The sequence below is a fragment of the Schistocerca americana genome, chromosome X (genome assembly GCF_021461395.2).
Source record: "Schistocerca americana isolate TAMUIC-IGC-003095 chromosome X, iqSchAmer2.1, whole genome shotgun sequence".
NCBI classification, from domain to species: domain Eukaryota; kingdom Metazoa; phylum Arthropoda; class Insecta; order Orthoptera; family Acrididae; genus Schistocerca; species Schistocerca americana.
In genome coordinates this window covers 621935188-621955742 of record NC_060130.1, presented here as the reverse complement: position 1 = coordinate 621955742, position 20555 = coordinate 621935188, and the positions used below count along the sequence as shown (strand labels likewise).

Genomic DNA, 20555 nt, shown 5'->3' with positions numbered 1-20555 from the left:
TCTCATTCTCTGCGAGTCAGTTGATGCCACGCTCTGATCATAGCCTCCCAATAAACCATCAGCAAGTGTGGACAAAATTCCACTGGCAATCAACTGTTCACATTGAAGCATTTTTTTCCGTTTATATATTGAAACAAAACACACTCACAAAACAACTACTTTATAAGCCACACAGACAGAACTATTCTGCTGAAGAAGTTACACTAGCATGACATGTGGTAACTTCATAAAAACTAAATTTCAGCAACATCAATGTCATCTCTAAGGTTTGCAGAGAAATCGTTGTCTTGTGCTTTTAAAGGTCAAATTACGATACCATGGCTGAGTCCTTCTTGCACACATTTTGAAACTGAATTTTTTTTTAAAAAAAACCTTGAGAACTGTATCTAGGAAGTTCAGATATGTCACCATAAAGTAACCACATAATTACCAACAAATTACATATTTTTGCAGATAAAAACCAGCACATCACTAACCTGAACAAGCTGGGTAGCACTAAAGCTCTCTGTTGCAACAAGAGCTGTCAATGTGTTTGTCAGCAACTTGACATATTTCTCAGCAACTTCTAAATCAGTCAGTTTGCTCAAAAGACCATGAAACCTCAAAAAAACTGTCACGCACTCTGGTACTGTTAGCTTTGCACGGCCCTCAACATCTATCCTGCAAAAATTCACAAGTTTTAAAGAAAAGGTGCTTACATAAAGAAACACACAATAAAATTTCCTATTCACGTTTTCCATAGTGAACAGAGAACAGTGACAGTATGCAGACATTAACAACAATGATAACAACAACAGCTGTGTTTTGACGAAAGATGTCAAAGTCGTATTTTACTTAAAAAGGACCTGCACAATCCCTTAAAATGGGAGGGATATATATGGCAATTCAAAATGAATGTAGTGATTACAAATAGCTACTTATATCTTACAGGTGTTCTATATGACACCCCTTTGGTTACCCAGGCACCGTCTGGGGATCATCTGTTTCACACCATATGCCCTGAAACATATATGGAGTCACCTATGCAAGTTTCGTGTACTGGAATCGGCGAGGTCTTTTATATAACCCCATAACAAGAAATCTGTGGGTGCCAGGTTCCGAGATGTCAGTGGCCAAGAGCAGAACACTGAATCGTCATGTCCAGTATGATGAATTCAATGATTTGGAAGTGTGGATTAAAAACGTGCGAAATTCCAGTCTCAACGTGAGGGTGTTTGATCTTGGTGAAAGATGTAATCCATGAAATCTGTATCAAACTGTGACATCAACCACTACTCAAGTATGTACAGGTAAATACTTGTTGAAAAACTTAGTTTAATGAGGAAAAATTGCCCACAAAATTTCTGTGCTGACATTGTAAAGAAGACATTAACTTCTGGTATGTCACACTGATTTTCAAGTATATGAAAAAACTTTTCTGTGCCCAATAATTTAAAGTTGTGCAGGTTACTCTTCACTGTTCTTTTAGAAGTCAAAATTTTGACTTTCTCTTACATTTTCTGTAATTCTTACTGATGTGCTGCTACGTGTTAAATATTCATAGCCATCTGTAACCACTTTATTCATTTTGTTCTGTACTTTCCCTATGTCAGAAAAATCTATCTGCACTGCGGTTGAGTTTCCACATTACACTGTGGGTCCCTGTATAACTGACTGGGTGAGCCCGTTCTCACACATTCAAACAAGCAGTTTAGTTTATGACATCTTAGTTTTTCTTTGATGTTCATATTAGCTTTGCAAGTGGTAGCATCCAATGAGGAAATGTGAGTCACTTAGCCTCTGCCATAAAGTTTTCCAGTGAAAGTACATACTAGTACAAAGGAAAAACTGTACTAATAATAGTTTGATCACGTGCTATAACATCTGTGGTCACTTTTGACACAGTATTTCACAAACATATGTTTATCTCAACACATTTGACTCTGGGCAGATTACTTATGCAAACCGATGCAGTTACTTACTCTTCATCAACATACTGATTCAAAGTCTTGGCCAGGTTCAGGGCTGCAGCTGGAAAAGGATGTCTAACTGATACACTGCGAACATAATAAAATACCGTGCTCAGTCGGTCACCACGAGCAGCTTCCACTAGAGCTAACTGGTTGTATGGATGACCACTGCATGGTGACAGTTGCACTGCATATCTGGAAAAAAAGTTTTTGATCACTTGTTGATTTGCAAGTATAGGCATCTTTCCCAAATAGATTATTATAGATCCTAATGACCGACTCATCACATATGAAGGAAGAACTGTAAAACAACTGCCACTACAATTAATCAAACATACACCTTCTCTTGCTGACAGTATGGGTAATGTAACTGATGATGATAAACAGAAGGCCGAAATTCTAAACCTAGTTTTCAAAACCTCGTTTACGATAGAGGTCTGCAGCACCATTCCCCCTTTCAATTATCAAACAAACAAAAGGCTGGCTGACATAGTGTTTGGTATATGTGGGATTGTAAAACAGTTAAGATCCTTAGACGCCAGAAAGGTATCCTGCCCAGACTGTATCCCCGTAAGATTTTATGGTGATTATGCTACAAATGTAGCACCATTCTTATCCATCATCTATCAGAGATCATTGGAACGGTGGAAAGTTCCACGGGACTGGAAGAAGGCCCAGGTCACATTTAATCTATAAAAAGGGGGGAAAATCGGATGCACATAATTACCGGCCAATTTCACTGACATTGATTTGTTGTAGAATCATGGAACATATTTTGTGTTCAGACATAATGACCTGTCTAGACTCTGAGAAGCTCATCTGCAGAAACCAACACGGTTTTAGGAAACAGCGGTCATGCGAGACACAGCTGGCCCTCTTTGTGAATAATATACAACAGGCTCTAGATACCGGCTCCCAGGTTGATGCCATATTTCTCAACTTTCGAAAGGCGTTCGACTCAGTTCCACACTGTCGCATGCTACAAAAAGTGCGCGCTTACGGTCTATCCGATGACATATGCGGTTGGATAGAAACTTTTCTAACAGACAGGGAGCAGTATGTTGTCCTGAACGGGGTAACTTTAACAGAAACAAGAGCAACTTCAGGTGTGCCTCAGAGCAGCGTAATAGGTCCTCTGCTTTTTAAAATGTACATAAATGGTCTGGTTGATGATATCAACAGCGGCCTGAGACTGTTTGCTGATGATGCTGTAGTCTACAGGAAAGTAGTATCACACGAAAGTTGTGAACAAATCAATGAGGATTTGCAGAAAATAAATGCATGGTGTAATGACTGGCAGTTATCTCTCAATATTAGTAAGTGTAACCTACTGCGTATAATAAGGCGAAAATCCCCGTTAATTTATGAGTACAAAATAAATGATCAGTCATTGGAATTGGTAACATCAGTCAAGTATCTGGGTGTGACTATTCGAAATGATCTCAAATGGAATGATCAGATTACACAAGTAGCAGGTAAGGCGAACTCTAGATTGTGATTTATTGGTAGAATCCTGAAGCGATGCAGTCCTTCAACAAAGGAAATAGCTTACAGTATGTTAGTTCGTCCAGTCTTTGAGTATTGTTCGTCTGTATGGGACCCTTACCAGTTGAGTCTGATTCAAGAGATCGAAAAGGTCCAAAGAAGAGTGGCAAGATTCCTGACTGGTACATTTAGCCATCGTGAGAGCATTACAAATCTCATAGAAAGTTTGAAGTGGGACACACTTGCAGATAGGCAACGCGCTAAACAGAAGGGGCTGCTCACTAAATTCCGAAATCCAATCTTCACCGAAGATGTAGAGCATATACTATTACCACCAACTTTCAAATCGCGTAATGATCTTCATTTAAAGATAAGGGAAATAAGAGCTTTTACTGAGGTGTTCAGACAGTCTTTTTCCCTCGCGTAATCCGTGAGTGGAACAGAGGGGGGGAAATATGACTTTGGCGCGAATTGTGCCCTCCGCCACACCCCGCTTGGTGGCTAGTGGAGTATATATGTAGATGTAGATGTAGATGCATCTTGTATGCAAAATGAGTGACATTTTGGATGATCACGAAATTGTCAAATGGCAATTGCATATGGGATCAAGAGTTGGTACTGTCCAAACTGAAGAGGGAAGAACTCCACTTCAGCAACAAGACTGTCTATGGGACTAGCCTCGAATGTACCGAAGTCAAACTCTATGATGACTGACTGGGTCTAACAATGTCAAAGCCAAAGTTGCTGCCAAGCCATAAACCTGGTAACCACAGTCCAAGTGAGATTGGAACAGAGCCTGGTAGACATGAAGGAGTGAGCAGCACGTTCCACAACCGACGATGTGCGGGCAAAGTAGTAGGGAAATGTTAAGCTTTTGTTTGCAGTTGTTTTTTGGTTGAACAATATGGAAAAGCCAAGTTAGTGTTTTACAAAGTGGAAGCTAAAAAACCAGTACTGGGCAACAATGTCCAAGTGCTGGATACAAAGGTAGAGTTTTAGGTCAGCATAGACTATGGCACAATGACAGAAATGCATGACCTGTGTTTTTTCAGAAGATAATTGTAATCCATGGAAAAGTATTCAAGTGGATTCCCTTCTGATGGTGTCCTTGAAGTTGTTGGATTTAGGTGATCAACTCATGTAAGTAAGTGGTTTGCGTCTGCCTGGATGTAAATAAACACTGCAGATGGTGAGTGCTGAAGTCGCACTGCTGTTGCTTCCAACATGGCACACAGCGGAATCCATTCACTGACCACACCACTGTGGACCTACACAGATCCCTCCAGATGCCCTGGTTCAGACAAAAGGCACAATAATTATGAAGTCTTGGGGAATAGTCCTCAGTGAAATACATTTTTTTGTAGAGAAATAGAAATTGCATAAGAAGAGGAAATAGTGTGTTTTCGTCATCTGAGTAGCCTTGCCCTGATTCTCCTCCTCTTCCTTAACCTCCGCAGTCTTTGGGGGTTAAGATTCTTGCAAGGGGCTTATCGGTGATGAGCGTGGGGATGGAGGATTAGTGGGCAGCCCTGGCACTTACATGCTGCAGTTCCTTCAGTCATTGGTTGGTGTTGGGCCTCTGATCTGTGAGTTTCCAAAAAGAGGGGTAGTTGGAGAGTGCCCTGTCACCAGTAGACACCAGAGCACCTTCTTCACCCGGGTGCCAGAAGTGGTCCCAGAAATAGCGGCAGGAACAATAAGAGAGGAGGGTGGTGGGAGAACTGGTTTCAAAAAAACTGAGGTAGTGGGGTGATGACTGTGAATTTTGCATAACTGGTCATCAAAGGAATGTAGACATTCATATTTTTTTCGTGCCTCAGTATACAACAGGTAGTCAATAATTTTATAGCCCTTCATTCGCTTTTCTTTCTTGAAAACTGGGCAAACCAGTGAATATGCAGGATGGTGTTCTATGAAATTGATACACAAAAGTTGTTGTTCATAAGAACTACCTTTGTGGATTGATCACCAGCTGGTGCTGCTTTCTGAGTCGGCCATGCAGCACAATGGCATATGAATAAAGCATAAGCATCAGAAGCACCTCATGGGTGAAACAACTTATGGTTTCGCATCACACCCGTACACCAAAACTAATTCTGAGAGGACATTCCCTTCACTGGCTAAGATGTTCAATAATTCTTTGGCACCTTTTTGGAAACATCAGAAAGAATTTATGTTTCGCTGCTCGAGATTAGCCCGTAACTTCTCATATGTTTGAACATAGAGGTCTCTATGGAAGATGATTCCTTGGACAATACTCAACATTTTGTGTGGAGCAGTTGTCACTGGTACGTCAGTCAGGTGTCAACATGCCTGAAGAGCTGTAGATTGCACAGCAGAGGAGGCTGTATTCAACAGTGTTCCAGTGTGCATTTTTCCTAGTGACTCGACTTCTCCAACTTTATCTTCAATATTTTACGCGAAAAATAATGGCTTTGTAGTAGTAAAAGTATTCCCATCAGTTTCAGTACATACTAAGTATTAGATACATTGGATGACTGACTTGTCCCTCTTCCCATGGGGTAGCCAGAGTAGATAAAGCAGTAGGGTTTTAAGTATTCATACTGAAACGTCTAGACCCGATTGATAAGCCGGGCAGATCACAACAGCTATTGTTTTTGAGCAATTTGTCATGTTTCATGTGTGAAACACCTGCCCTAATGCAACCTACTCTGATCAAGGGCTCTCCCTTCAGGTCCCACCCAACAAAGGCCATATGGCATGATGGCCAATGCCTGAGTCCTGATATCCCAGGAAGTCTGGTATCACCTCCTTAGCATGTGAGGGAAGCTAGCAGCTCAGGCATCAGCAATGTAATCCCTGTGCCATCAGGGAGCTCAACCGAAAGGGTGTACATAACAACCCCACCATGTCAGAATGGCTATTATGTTGGCTTTCATGTGTATATATGAGCCTACGCAGGTATTGTGCACAGATCTGTAACACTGCATGCATTTGGCATTATTTAAGGTATTCTTCCCTAGTCAGTCCACAATACACAAAAATTTTGCAAAATGAAGGTCAAATCGAGAAGGGAACCAAAAATAACATCAACCAAAAGGTGGTGCAAAGTAAATGAATGAATATGTCAAGCATGGAAAGCAGAACCTAGGGAACAGCCAGGTCAACATCAAAGGCTGCCACCATGAAAAGGAGAGTACAAGAAGGAAGTACAGTCAGGGACAGAAGACTGTAGCGTAGTACAGGAGGTAGGTGCTGCAATGGCCTGGGGCCCACACTCACCATGGATGTACTCACGAAAGTATCATGAGTCCCCTGAGGGGGAGAAGTATTTATATTTTCAGCAGATTAGATAAAGAGGCAGTTGTGTTGTATCACAGTAGGGAACTCTTAAACATGTAGCTCTGAAGGGGATCATGAAGAAGGACTTTTGTTAAGGTTTAGAAGAATAGTTGATGATGCACTTGACAGATGTGTACAAAGTAGAGTAGTTCATGGTGGTAGAGAACCTCCACGGTATTATGTCACAGTGAAGAAACTTCTAAAGAACGAAGAGCCTACTGTTAATAGTTGTAGAACAAAGCAGAGGACTAGAGATATGGAGATGCTGAATACAATGCATTTGGCTGTCACCCTTCAACAATTACCATAGCACAATATCACCTAAGGATCTCTTGTAAAATTCAAAGAAATTCTGGTCATATATAAAGGCTGTTGTGGTACCACAGTTAGTGTCCAGACAGGGACAGAAATTGAGAGTGGCAAAGCCACAGCAGAAATGCCAAACTTGGTTTTCAAAGGATTCTTTACAAATGAAAATTCAAAGGCACTGCCCCAATTTAGTCCTTGCACCACAGCAAATATGAGTGATACAGATCTTCATGTCAGTGGCTCCAATTTAACAAGACTCCCAGAATCCAATGGAATACCTATCAGATTCTATGCCAAATCTGCGGCTGAGTTAGCTCCTCTTAACTATAATCTACTTTAGATCCTTCAAACAACAAACTATGCCCAGTAGTTGTAAAAAAAGCACAGTCTTACTCATCAACAAGAAGGCTAGCAGAAGTGATCTACAGAACTACTGTCCTATATCCTTGAGCTCCAGCTCTTGTACAATGACAGAACTCCTTACGAGATCGAAAATAATGAGTTATCTCAAACAGAACTACCTCCTCCAGGTCAACTAGCATGGATTCTGAAAACACTGATCACGTGGAACACCTTGCACTTTTCTAACATGACATCCTGAAAACTGTGGATCAAGACAGTCATGTAGATGCAGCATTTTTCCAGTTGTAATAAGCATTTGATTCAGTATCACTTTTAGTTTTATTATCAAAAGTGTGATTGTGTGGAGCATCAGGTGAAATTTGTAACCAGGTCAAAGACTTTTTGGTGGGGAGGATGAAGCATATTATCTTCAATGGAGAGTCATCGTCAGATGTGGAAGTAACTTTTGGTGTGCTTCAGTGAAATGTGTTAGGACCCTTCCTGTTCCTGATGTATATAAAAGGTAATCTCAATTTTTTTGTAGATGATGCAGATATAATCCACGTGGGCACAAACTCCATCCGCAGTAACAGTGAGGAAGAAATCGTGAATGAAACGCGGAATCTGATTAGATCGGCGAAAACTGTATACCCAACAGCCAGGCTGGTAATTAGTGGAATCATTCATCGAAGATCGGTAAGTGATACTTACATCAACAGGATAAATACTGGCATTAGGGAACAGTGCAACACACTCGGTGCAGTATTCATTGACCCAAACAAATTCTTAAACTGCAAGTGTCTGGGAAAAGACGGCCTGCACTTGAATAGATTAGGCTCTGTGAACCTTAGTAAAATGTTCATAGACGTGTGTAAAGTCCTAAGAAGCAAGGGAAACTAATTCATTGTGATAGGGGTGACAAAGAAAAAATTCAAACTGAAAATAAAAAGTTTAGGTACCAAACAAAGGATGCACGCGAAATAACTAAAAGAAAAAATGATCTATTGATGCACTTGAATATAAATGGCTTAGGGGCAGAACTACCAAATCGTAAATTCTCAAAAAGCGACGAACTAAAAATTCTGCTTTCAGAATCCGTAAATATTAAAATAATCTGCCTAAATGAACACTGGTTAACAGAAGATAGTATAAAAGTACTAAATAGTATTAATAATTTTAAGGTAGCTGCTAGCTTTTGTAGAATAAGCAAATCTCGTGGAGGCTCCTGCATTCTTGTCAATTCTTCCATAAGTTATACAGTAAGAGATAGTTTTAATTATTTAAATGAAGAGAGCGTGTTTGAAAGTTGCTCTGTAGAGCTGAGTGATCTGAATACATTGGTTATAGCAATCTACAGAATTCCTGGAGGTGCGGTAACAAAAGTGTTTTTAACCAAATTCGAATGCCTCCTGGAAAAACTCCAGAAAGAAAGTAAGAAAAAAGTTGTTATAGCAGCAGACTTCAACTTAAATGTCTTAGTTGAAAGCAATGATTCCACAAAATTTCGTGACTTAATTCAGAAATCTGGTTTCAAGCTAAATTTTTCTGAAGGCACTAGGGAAAACAGCAGATCAGTGACCTGCATTGATAATATTATTACTAACTACATATTTGACAGTGGAAATAAGCACAAATACTGCTTAGACTTGGGTATTTCAGATCACTCAGCTCTGTTTATTGAGCTCCCAAAAGCAAATAACCTAAAGTCTCCAGAAGTGTGTATAAAAAGGGATCTCAGTAAAAGTAAAATGGATTTATTCCGCAGTAAATTAAGTATAATAAGCTGGCCTGTAGACTACAATAGTTCAAGCTCGATTAACTATGACAAATTCTTAAACTGTTTCTTAGAGGTATTTAATGAATCATTTCCTCGTAGATATAAGCAAAAGAAGGTTAATGGTAAACTCAAATGGATTACAACAGGAATAAAGATCTCTAGTGCCAGAAAGAGAGAGCTCCACAATGAGTTAAAATCAAACAGAAATCCAGATTTTGTCATTTATGTCAAACAGTATAAAGCTGTATTTAGGAAAGTTGTAGCGGCAGCTAAAAAAATGGCAAATAATAAATTCATATGAGAACACAGAAATAAGACAAAAGCAGTGTGGTCAGTTGTTCAGTCTGAACTAGGAGCCAAAGTAAAAATTCATGAGATTTTGAAAATTAGACATGAAAATGAAATTATAGTAAACCCTGTTCAGATGTCAAGTTGTTTCAATGAATTCTTCCTAAACGTAGTAAGATCGGATGTGGATATGACATTCTATCAGGGCATCACAAATTTGGAAAACAGCCAGAACACATCTTTTAAACAATTTGAAAAAATAACCCAAAGGGATGTGGAAAAGGAAATATTGTCTCTGAAAAACAAAACCTCACATGGGTGGGATGAAATAACAACATCTGTAATCAAGTATGTGTATGATATTATTTCCCAACCACTGTCAACTATTATAAATCAATCTTATGAACAGGGATGCTTTCCAGAGGTATTGAAATATGGTGAGATCAAACCTCTATTCAAGAAAGGATCGACAGAAGATATGGGGAATTACCGCCCTATCTCTCTCTTGCCGGTCTTCTCTAAAGTGTTTGAAAAGATTGCAGCAAAACAAATTAATAACTTTCTTACTGTAAATGATATAATTTTTAAAAACCAGTTCGGATTCCAACAGGGTAAAAGCACTGCGAATGCTATAAATGAGTTTATCCAAAAAATATGCTCCACGTTAGATAAAGGTAGAAAGGTCACAGGTATATTCTGTGATCTGACTAAAGCTTTTGATTCAGTGAACCATGCATTACTCCTCCACAAATTACAGATGTATGGAATCAGAGACACTGCTTTAAAATGGTTTAGCTCTTACCTGTCAGGTAGGAAACAAAGAGTAATTTTAACTTCAAATGGAACCAATTATTCATCAGACTGGAAAACAGTTCCCCAAGGAGTCCCACAAGGTTCGATATTGGGTCCCTATCTGTTTCTTTTTTACGTAAATGACCTACCACTTGCTATTGATGTTCATTCAGTCTTATTTGCTGATGATACATCAGTTCTAATTGAAAATGAGGTATCTGGAAATATTCCAGAAAAAGCCAAAAACACTTTAGAAAAACTTGAATCTTGGTTCTATCAAAATGGACTAAAACTAAATGTAACTAAAACCAAAATGATGCAATTTGAAGCTAAATCAGTAGAAAGGAGTGAAATAAAGATAACTTGCAATGATCAGGATATCACAGAAGCAAACCACGTGAAGTTCTTAGGCCTAAATCTTGACAAAAATTTAAATTGGAAGGTACACATAGATTACTTAGCAAATCAACTGAACAACTTAGCATTTGCAATGTGTATTTTGTCAGGTGCCACAAACATAGATACCAGAAAGATAGTTTATCACTGCTACTTTGAGTCAGTTATTCGTTATGGCATAATCTTCTGGGGAAATTCAGCAAATGTCACTAGGCTCCTAGTATTACAAAAGAAAGTAATTAGAAACATGTGTGTTGCAAAAAAACGGGAATCCTGTCGACCACTGTTAAAAAATTTAAAAGTACTATCTATCCCCTCACTTTACATATATGAGATGGTGGTGTTCCTATATAGAAATCAACATACACTAGACAATTTCCGTTTTGACCACAACTACAGCACTCGCCACAGAGATAACTTCAAACTTCCAACACATCGTTTAAAACTTTATGCCCAAACGCCAGAGTATATGGGGTTAAAAATTTTCAATAAAATAAAAGGCAGTAATATATTTAAAATGGAGATTGGTTCACTGAAAAGATTGCTCTTTACTCTCCTGGTGGAAAAGTGTTATTATTCTGTCGATGAATTCATTGAGGACAGCTTCACAATCTGAACACAGGGATTGTAATACATTTATTATTTTATGTACATGTGTAGCTGTAACTTAGAAATGTAAAATATAATGTAAACTTTTGTAGTTCTCTTAAAAAAGTGAAAAAAGTTTCTTTTGTAAACCTTGACATGTCTCCTGTACATCAAATCAAATGATTTGAAAATTGTATGTAATGAGATGAATAAACCACATAACATAACATAACATAACATGTTTAAGTACAGTCTGGAAAAAGCTGCACAAATATTCAGCCAGATCCTACGATAAAGTTTCAAAGTGCAAAGATTAGCAACTTGCTTTAAATGTAAAAAATGTAAAATGGTGCATTTAATTTAAAAAAAAAAAAAAAAAAAAAAAAGGTTTTTTTACTGTGACTATAATATCAACGAGTCACAACTTCTATCTGTCAACTAGTACAAATACTCGCGTGTAACAATTTGTAGGGATATGAAATGGAAGAATCCTGTAGGCTCACCATGTGGCAGACTTCAGTACGGCACTATGCAAAGGCCAAGGTCTGAGTTGGTTGATGGCAGCATATGAACTGATGGGCCCAGCATACTGCTGGTGGTAAGTGAACACCTCGGTCAGTGGTTCTACCCACACTACACTCACTACCGCAGTTCGTGAAAGCTTGCATTAGTACTGTCATGAGCCTGATTCTGTACACAGGTCACGCAAGCTGGCACAAGATGTTCACTGGTCAGTAGACAATGCCATGCCAAAACCTTTATATGGGACATATCCCAGTGCAACACCTGCAGCAGCTGCAGTAAGTGAGGATGCAATGCCAGATTGATGACCACTCGACAGCTTTGCTCCTCCTTGGCAAGCCGGAAGACCTCCTGGACAAGGCTGAGCTGGGCATGTAGTAAGAAAAATGTACACTACACCAAATCATGCATGGTGAAGGGAATGGGGCATGGATGACAAAAATGAGGTACTGCTGATGGCTTAAGGGAGAATGGGCTTCAAAATTTTCAGTTTGACCTGAGGTACTCTCAAACAACCCAGACAGTACGACCGTAGCACAGAGTTCGAATCTTTAAAGGGAACTCTATCATGTATTTATGACTTATTGAGCTATTCACTGTTAAGCTTGAGGATACTGGAAGCCAGCTACAGCTGTCCAAGACCGGAAACCAGAGACATAAGGCAAGTGGCAATTGTAGATGGTAACATTTAGGTTACACAAGGTAAACAGCAATGGGAGGAGCTTGCGAATTTCAGACACTCAGGGCAATTGTCCCACGGTGGAAGTTTCAGTTCAGAGAATTAACTGCTAACTCCATACACTATCTAGATGTTGTTGTAAGGTGCAACAGTACACATTAGACACAAACAGGTATGTCTTGGCACATGTAGCAAGCATGATTCTTGCTCCAGAGAACATAAATGGCAGCGGATTCACACAGGTTAGTGTGAGATGGGAAATGAGTAAAATTGATGGAACAGTGGTCCTCACTCCTGAGGGAAAAGTATTCATCCTTAGGGAGGAGCAAAGTGACATAAAACTAGCCATACTAGGATGGGAAGTGATGTTTAGCTCTTAGTTGAACACTATTCCTAGAAAAATCTGGAATTGGTTAGTGTCAAGGTCAGGAATAACCCTGCCTACAGAGAAGTAGAAAGGAAAGGACCTAAATGTAGTTGGCTACAGGTGTCATGGAGGTGCAGAACAACACGCCAGATTCACTAGTATCTGTAAAGTGCTAGTGGATTGGCAGGCCAACTACAGACAGGGAGAAACACTGCACTGTCCCAATCCTTTAAAAACCCATGATTTTTGTATTCAGACACATTCTCAGTTAGAATGTTTGGGCAACAACTCCATGTCACTTGATGCCAGCCTCGGATAATTTCCAATTTAAGTCTGTTTTCTCACTTTGATTGCCACTTCTAGTAGCTCTCACACCCTTGGACTCAGATACTGACTTCTGTTGGGCCAAAACTGAATCCTTTGTTTCTTCTAATATTTAGTGATTGCCTTCAGTTAGTAGTTTAGTATGAATGCAATTATTCAGACCCTGAGTTCCTCAGGTCTCCTACAAGTATCCTTATCGAGTCCAAAAATCCGCACCTCTCATAGGTGACCTGTGGCAGTGTTTGGTGCCGATCCGTGCAGTCACCTGCCATCTCTGGACATTTCTCTTTCGGCTTTTGCTCCTAACCACTTGGGAACTGCAGACTGACCTCAACCCCCCCTCCCCCCCATTTAAGTTCTTGTGTGCTTCCTCTATGCTATGCCAGGATAGGACAGCTGATTAGAATACTAAACAAATTTTGTCAACTATCTGGAAGTGAAATAAATAAAAGGCGTAGCCCAAAAATATTTTGCGTCAACAGTGAATTAACCACCAACAACATAAGTTGCCATTTCACATTCTTTTAACATGCTGAGACAGAGAATGGCCCCTGCAATGGGATGAAGCCCAAGAGCCCGTATGTGCATAAGTTAACTAGGTTGACCATTGCCCGTGTATTTACCTGAAACTCAATCAGTCACCCATCCACAACCACGACCAATGATAGCAGAATGTGCAGGGATAATGTTTGTGGTGCGTTGGAGATAGCCACGAAGTCCAGTGAAAGCACTGGTGCCTCCGACGATCGTCCTGTGGCTCACGGATTGCCACAGACTGATGCCCAGTGGCCTACTTTATGCAATACCCAACCCGTGGCATCTACACGCAGGCAATCCTGTCTAATACACCCCAAATGACAATTGTGCCAGGAATGGCAACTTGCCCATTAAGTAAAAACAGATGCACAAGAAGAACAATGCCAAGAACACAAAAAATTTCTCAAGCGGGCATCACAATACTTTCACTTACTTATACCCACCAAATTTGACGTGAGCGAAGATGGGCAGTGACACATCACTGCTGCACTCGAATCTTCAATGTTGTCTTCAAAAGGCTGCTCAGCATCAGACAAGGTCACCTGGCCAACCCCATGGGGCAACTGCAGTTGTTTACCACATGTATCTAGAGTTGCCAACTGTCATAAATTACATCCTTCACTACCACCGGAAGTTCATGCGATTCTGAAATCTGAGCAACTGTGGCTAAGGGTCAAACACGACCAATGCCCCATTTTGGCTCCTGGGGGCAGGCGCAAATCAGACGATTTGCCTACGAGTTTGCCTACAAAGTAGCACACTAGGGGGACACTTGTGTGAGAGGCCTTTCATGTCAGTGATCCAGGCTGCATATGGCTGCCCACGTCACTTGTGGTAGTGGTTAAATTGCAACCGTACTGCCACTGCATGGGTTTGATGTCCAAAATACTGTGTGAATAACTGACAAAGTCTGCAAACTTAATGTTCTAAGATTCAATAGAAGGCATCTAATTTTGCACTGCTGGACAATAACAAGTGGCCTTATCAGATGGATTGATGACATGCCTTACCTGGCAGTACAGCAAGAACTGGCACAGCCTACTCTCCCACCTAGTCACAGACTCATCAAAACCAGAAAAGGGTGTTAGGGTGGTGATGAAGGCTCCTCTGCAGGCATTTGGTGTACCACCAGCGTGATGTGAGAGCAGATCAATTCTGCATTCCATCTGAGCAGTTTTGCATCTGCTCCTGCTGCAGCTTTTGTTGCCGCTCCAAGAGGCACAACTGTTCCCACCAGCATTGCAAAAATTCCAGGTATATGGTGGCCATGAACCCTAACACTATGGGGATTTAAAAACATATAAAAGCATCATAAGTGCAAAAACATCCTCTGTCTCCACTTTTATATCTGCTCAGTGTGACAATACCGTGACACTGTCCTGTCAGCACAAATGTAACGACACCAGCCAGCAGTGGCTCAACTATGGAAGCCAGGAAGCTGGACCGCAGAAAAAGGAAAACAAACTCAACCTGTGGGTCAGTCTACAATGGAACAGAGAGTCCAAACACTACATAGAGGTGGGCAGGGAGAAAGACACAAAACATGGGCAGCATGAATGACTGAATAATTAGCAGATGGTACCAAGAGCAAGGCTTGATGCTAAGGCCAGGTCCAAGTTGGTCGATGTCAGAATAAGAACTAACGAGCCTGACCTATCGCTGCCAACAAGTGAACAATTGTGTCACCCGTTCTGGCCATACCACACACTGTGCGCACAGTCCATGGCTGCTTGGCACACTACTCTGCCATGAGATCCGCATTAGCTCATCTGCATCCATATCATTGTCGCCTGGCAAGGATACTAAGCTAAAGAAACTTAACTAGTAGACACTTTGGACAAACAACCTATCCCAAGAAAGCAAAGTTTTGAGAACCAGCTCCGAATGACTCCCTGTGTATCGTTCTCATATGGATCATGCACACAGGCATTTAAACAGTCACTCTTCCCACACTCCATATGGACATGCAAAGGGAAGAAGCCCTAAGTACTCATATAATGGGAAGTATCCTATGCCATGTGCTTCAGAGTGGTTTGCAGAGTAAGGATGTGGATGTGGATGGAAGGCCAGATCCGAGTTGGTCAATGTCAGCATAAGAACTGACAAAGAGCAGGGTTGACCACTCGGTGCTGAAATATGCTGCTGAGCTATAGCCAAATGGCTGCTTCATAAACAGTACCATGTGGACCAGTCAACAACTCAACTATATTGGGACTGGTTACATTAAGATCTTAACTAACTACACATATATATGTATGTATGTATGTATGTATGTATGTGTAAATTTTGCATGGACATGGGAATCTCTGACCATTCTTGCTTTGTTTACTGGATTGGCAAACATAGGTAAGAGCATGCATGTAAGAAACCACATGGAAAAGAAATGTTGATAAAGGAAATCTGTTTAGTAATAAGCTAAAGGAAGTTCAACTAACACCAGTTTTGACAAATTCCTTTAATTAAATTATCCATCTAGGACCTGGTGCAGCAAAGTGTCAAATGAGTTAAAGGGGGTCATCAAGGGCATAATAATTTCCAGTGCAAAGGAAAGGCAGCTGCATAAAAAAAATAAAATACAAAATAATCACTGATTTCCCTTAATATTTAAGACTTTATAAACTAATATTTAAAATAATTGTTAAGGAAGTAAAACAAATGGGAAATAGCAAAATAGTTTTAAGGCATAAAAATAAGACAAAGGTTGTGTGGTCATTAGTAAGTCTAAATAACAGGGTAATTTGTTTGTATGTTCACAATGTTAATTCGCATTCATTTTTCCGTTAACATAATTATAAATTTTCCACTATTTACACTTAAGGAAACAATTTCTGTGGCAGAAAAAACAGTGTAACCGACATAACATACAGCTGGTGCGATGTTGACCTTCAAGTAGAGTTTACAAACATTATGTGGTAAAGAAGTGTTGAGTTCTGATAAGCTTCAGTATTAGTCCAAACAGAAGTAAAGTTGGTGACTATGAACGAGCTATGATAGCACCTTTTTCTGCACAACACACAAACTAATTTCAAACTGTCACAGATGTGGAGACTCTTCCGGAAAACGTACTGATGAGACAGGATCTGACAATATATTATTTTGCTTAAAAATATCTAAACACTGATTTGCAGGGAAACCCTATCAAGTGCTGATTTTTGTTTTGAAATAGATAAGTAGCATAGTCCAAGAGAAATATTAATAATCATGATAGTCACACATTTCAGCAGCTTCTTTCAGAATATATATCCCGATATTTTGCAGTTGGTTAGGATGGAACCTGATAGCACAGCTAAAATTGAATGGCACATTTCATTCTATATCATGTTCTACAAATTTATATTTCATTATGCTGCTACCTATTTTCATACACACAGCAACATACTGGAAAGCAATTCTTTCATTGGGTCCACCATCTTATGGAGTCACTCTATGACCACGAGACAGAGCATTACGACCAATGCACATTGTGAGATTGGATACAGCTTGATGGCAATACAACATGTGATACGCTAAAGAAGTATACGTATAAGTTGAGCAGAGAAGAAGAGGAATTCATTGAAGCCAAATTCGAGGCAAAAACAGGGAAATCCACAGACATAAACGACTTTGATAAAAGGCAACTGTTATGGCCCAGCCCCTGGGAATGACCACTTGTGAAACTGTGAAGCCTGTCAGCTATTCACATGCTATTATCATGAGCATCTGTTGAAAGTGACTGAAGGACATTGAAACCACAAGTAGGTGACAAAGTGTTCGACGTCAGTGCCGAATGCGGAGGTTGAACATCTCCTCTTCTCTAAAGCAAGATAGGTGGCAAACTGTGGCAACTCTTAATGACAAAGTACAATGCTAGTGCACGCCCACGTGTTTCAGAGCACACTGTTTAGCATACACTGTTGAACATGGGCCTCCAAAGCAGATGACTAACATTATTTCCTGTTAATCCAATGATGTTGTCAATCACAACTGCTGTGGGCATGAGATCATTGAGATTGTACCATGGTTCAACAAACATTTTGCCTGTTTGGATGAACCACATATCTTGTTCCAGCAGGTCGATGGTCATGTATGGATACACTGCCTTCTACCAGGCGAACAGCTGTTCAAAATGTGCACTGTGACATGGATGGAGGCTGATGGCAGCATATGATGCTATGGAGGGCATTCACCTGGACTCCCATGGAAACTGTGCATGTCACAAGGTCAGAATTATACTACAGTGATTTGAGGATGTATTATCTACCAAATTCACCTGATGGTAAGCAAATGGAACACAAACTTAAAAATCAATTTCTTGCAATTTACACCACTTCGTAATCTCTTGAGATGTGGTAGTGGGTTTCATTGATAAGTGTTAAGTCTGTTGCCAAAAACTTTCAAAAATTACGATCAAGTATCAGAGTAATTCAATGACTCCTTTACAAATGTAGCAAAAATGGTTCTGAGCACTATGGGACTAAATTTCTGAGGTCATCAGTCCCCTAGAACTTAGAACTACTTAAACCTAACTAACCTAAGGACACCACACACAAATCTAGCAAAATCTGATAATTTAACAGATCATCATAATAAAGAGAAGCCCTTGGGCTTGATGAACATCTTACAAAATTTATGAAGCTTTTATGCAGGACACAGAAAATAAAATATCAGCATTTAAAAAATCTGCTAGTTGGGTTCGAATAACCATTTATGTTTCTGAAACAGTAGAAAACTTCATTAAACACCCACTATCTCAAACAACTGAACAATATTTTAAAGGTCTCCATCCAAGGGGTACTGCGGTGTGCTGAAGTTAAACCACTTTTCAAGAAAGGATTGACAGAGGAGATGGAAAACTATAGCTCTATCCCAATTCTCCAGTCATATCAAAAATATTTGAGACAGCTGCTGTTACCAAAATACAAAATTTTATTGTAAAATATTCCCATTAGCTAAACACTGAATTATGTTTTAAGCAAGCAGAAATTATCATAGATGCAGTAAACTTTTTTTCAGAATTACACAACAGCAATAAGGTTGCAGATATCTTCTCTATAACGAAGGATTTTGATTCTGTAAACCATTGCTTATTTACAAACTTGACAAGTATGATACTTGGGACAGTGCTCTACAACTGTTTAAATCCTACTTATGGAACAGAAAACAATGAGCAATCCTCATATTAAAGGGGGTAAATTATTATTCTGACTGGAAAGCAATATCTCAGGGTGTCCCACAAGGCTCCATACAAGGCACAGTCCTGTTTATTTTATGTGAATGATCTACAGGTAAATGTTCCTGCAACCAGTTATGTTTGGAGAGGATACTTCTGTGTTAGGAATTTTTCTTCCTGTATCACTACTGAGAAATGAAATGATCAAAAACAGAATGTTAGATCGCTACCAAAACTGTTGACGCATGTTCTTGAACTGTATTACCATGACTTGTCCTAGATACATGTAAAGGTGATAAGTGGATCATAAACAACAACAGTTTTGTGTGAATTTTGTCAAGTTCATGGTACTGGAAATATTCACAGCATCTGTGGTCTACTGCCACACACTTTTGAAAGTGAAACACATTTCCAAATGACTATGTGGAAATAGGAGATCTGGAATTGTGCTAATTCTTCTCTCTCTCTCTCTCTCTCTCTCTCTCTCTCTCTCTCTCTCTCTCTCTCTCTCACACACACACACACACACACACACACACACACACACACACACACACACACAAAATAGAGGCAATATCAAATTTTGTGTGGGAATTTTCAACAACTACCTTACTGCTCTCATCTCGCACTCAGTGACAACAATACCTTGTGACACCTCAAGGTATAGCATGCTTCCCCCAACGATTTTGTGTACATTGAAGTGTTCAAAATTTCAGTGTTGTACTGGCTGAAATACTAGGTGACAGATGATTAGCACCATTTTACCAAAAAAAGTTTTGTGAATAAAGGCTACACAGAAAACTCACTGAGTGTGGATACAGTGTCTTTTGGTTTGTGTTGATAAATGAAGAACGGTTTTGGAGCTGTCTATCAGGAGAAGACATACACCGAGGATTTAGACAGATTCTTGTATCTTTTTAAGGGGCATGGAAAATGAAGCACTTACCTCTACAAAGAATAAGATGTAAATTTAACACCAAGACCTAAAGCTGACTGGGAAGAGAGAGAGAGAGAGAGAGAGAGTGAGAGAGAGAGAGAGAGAGAGGATAAAATAATTTTACTCACTATTTATTGTTCCTTCATTACAATCACATCAGTCTGATCATCTTAACCAACAAGAATGGGACATTGAGTGAGTGGAAATAGGTAAATCGATTTACTATTTGAGAAGATTTGATAATGTTACTCTTGGCATGAGATTATATGTGAAAATGTAAGCAATAACAACTGATGCATAATCTAAATTAATGCCACAGAACAACTGAGAGCTTTATTAATTTACAAAGGATTTAAGATTCTAACACACACCATCAGCTTTCTTTCATAAAGTATATAAATTAGATAAAGTTTAAAAAGACAAGACTGAGCCTAATATTCAGCAATAATTTAAAAAAAACATGCAATGAAGTTTAATGTTACTCACCTGTAGAAAAGCTCAGCTTGGCGACCAAGATGACGGTAACGAGCCAGGTCTCCCAGGTGAACTAAACAGTACTGGCACATGTAATAACATGAATTCTTGTTGGGTTTCGCAACTGATTTAGGAGGAAGAATTTTCTTCGGACAAGCATAGCTCCTGCCATTCCTAAACAACAGGGAAGCCAAAAACAAATATTGTAGTCTTGTAATATATATATATATATATCTCTCTCTCTCTCTCTCTCTCTCTCTCTCTCTCTCTCTCTCTCTCTCTCTCTGTGTGTGTGTGTGTGTGTGTGTGTGTGTGTGTGTGTGTGTGTGTGTGTAGG

General features: G+C 39.6%; 1 protein-coding gene across 1 annotated transcript in view; it reads right to left on the bottom strand.

The window, feature by feature from the left end:
* Positions 1-20555, bottom strand: part of LOC124555169 (protein SMG7-like) — a 199961-nt gene that overhangs the window by 100883 nt on the left and 78523 nt on the right. The window contains exons 10-12 of the mRNA XM_047128992.1: positions 20231-20392; positions 1962-2144; positions 477-660 (exon numbers count right to left, since the gene is read on the bottom strand). Coding sequence (XP_046984948.1) covers positions 477-660; positions 1962-2144; positions 20231-20392 — 529 coding nt within the window. The remainder of the gene's footprint in view (positions 1-476; positions 661-1961; positions 2145-20230; positions 20393-20555) is intronic.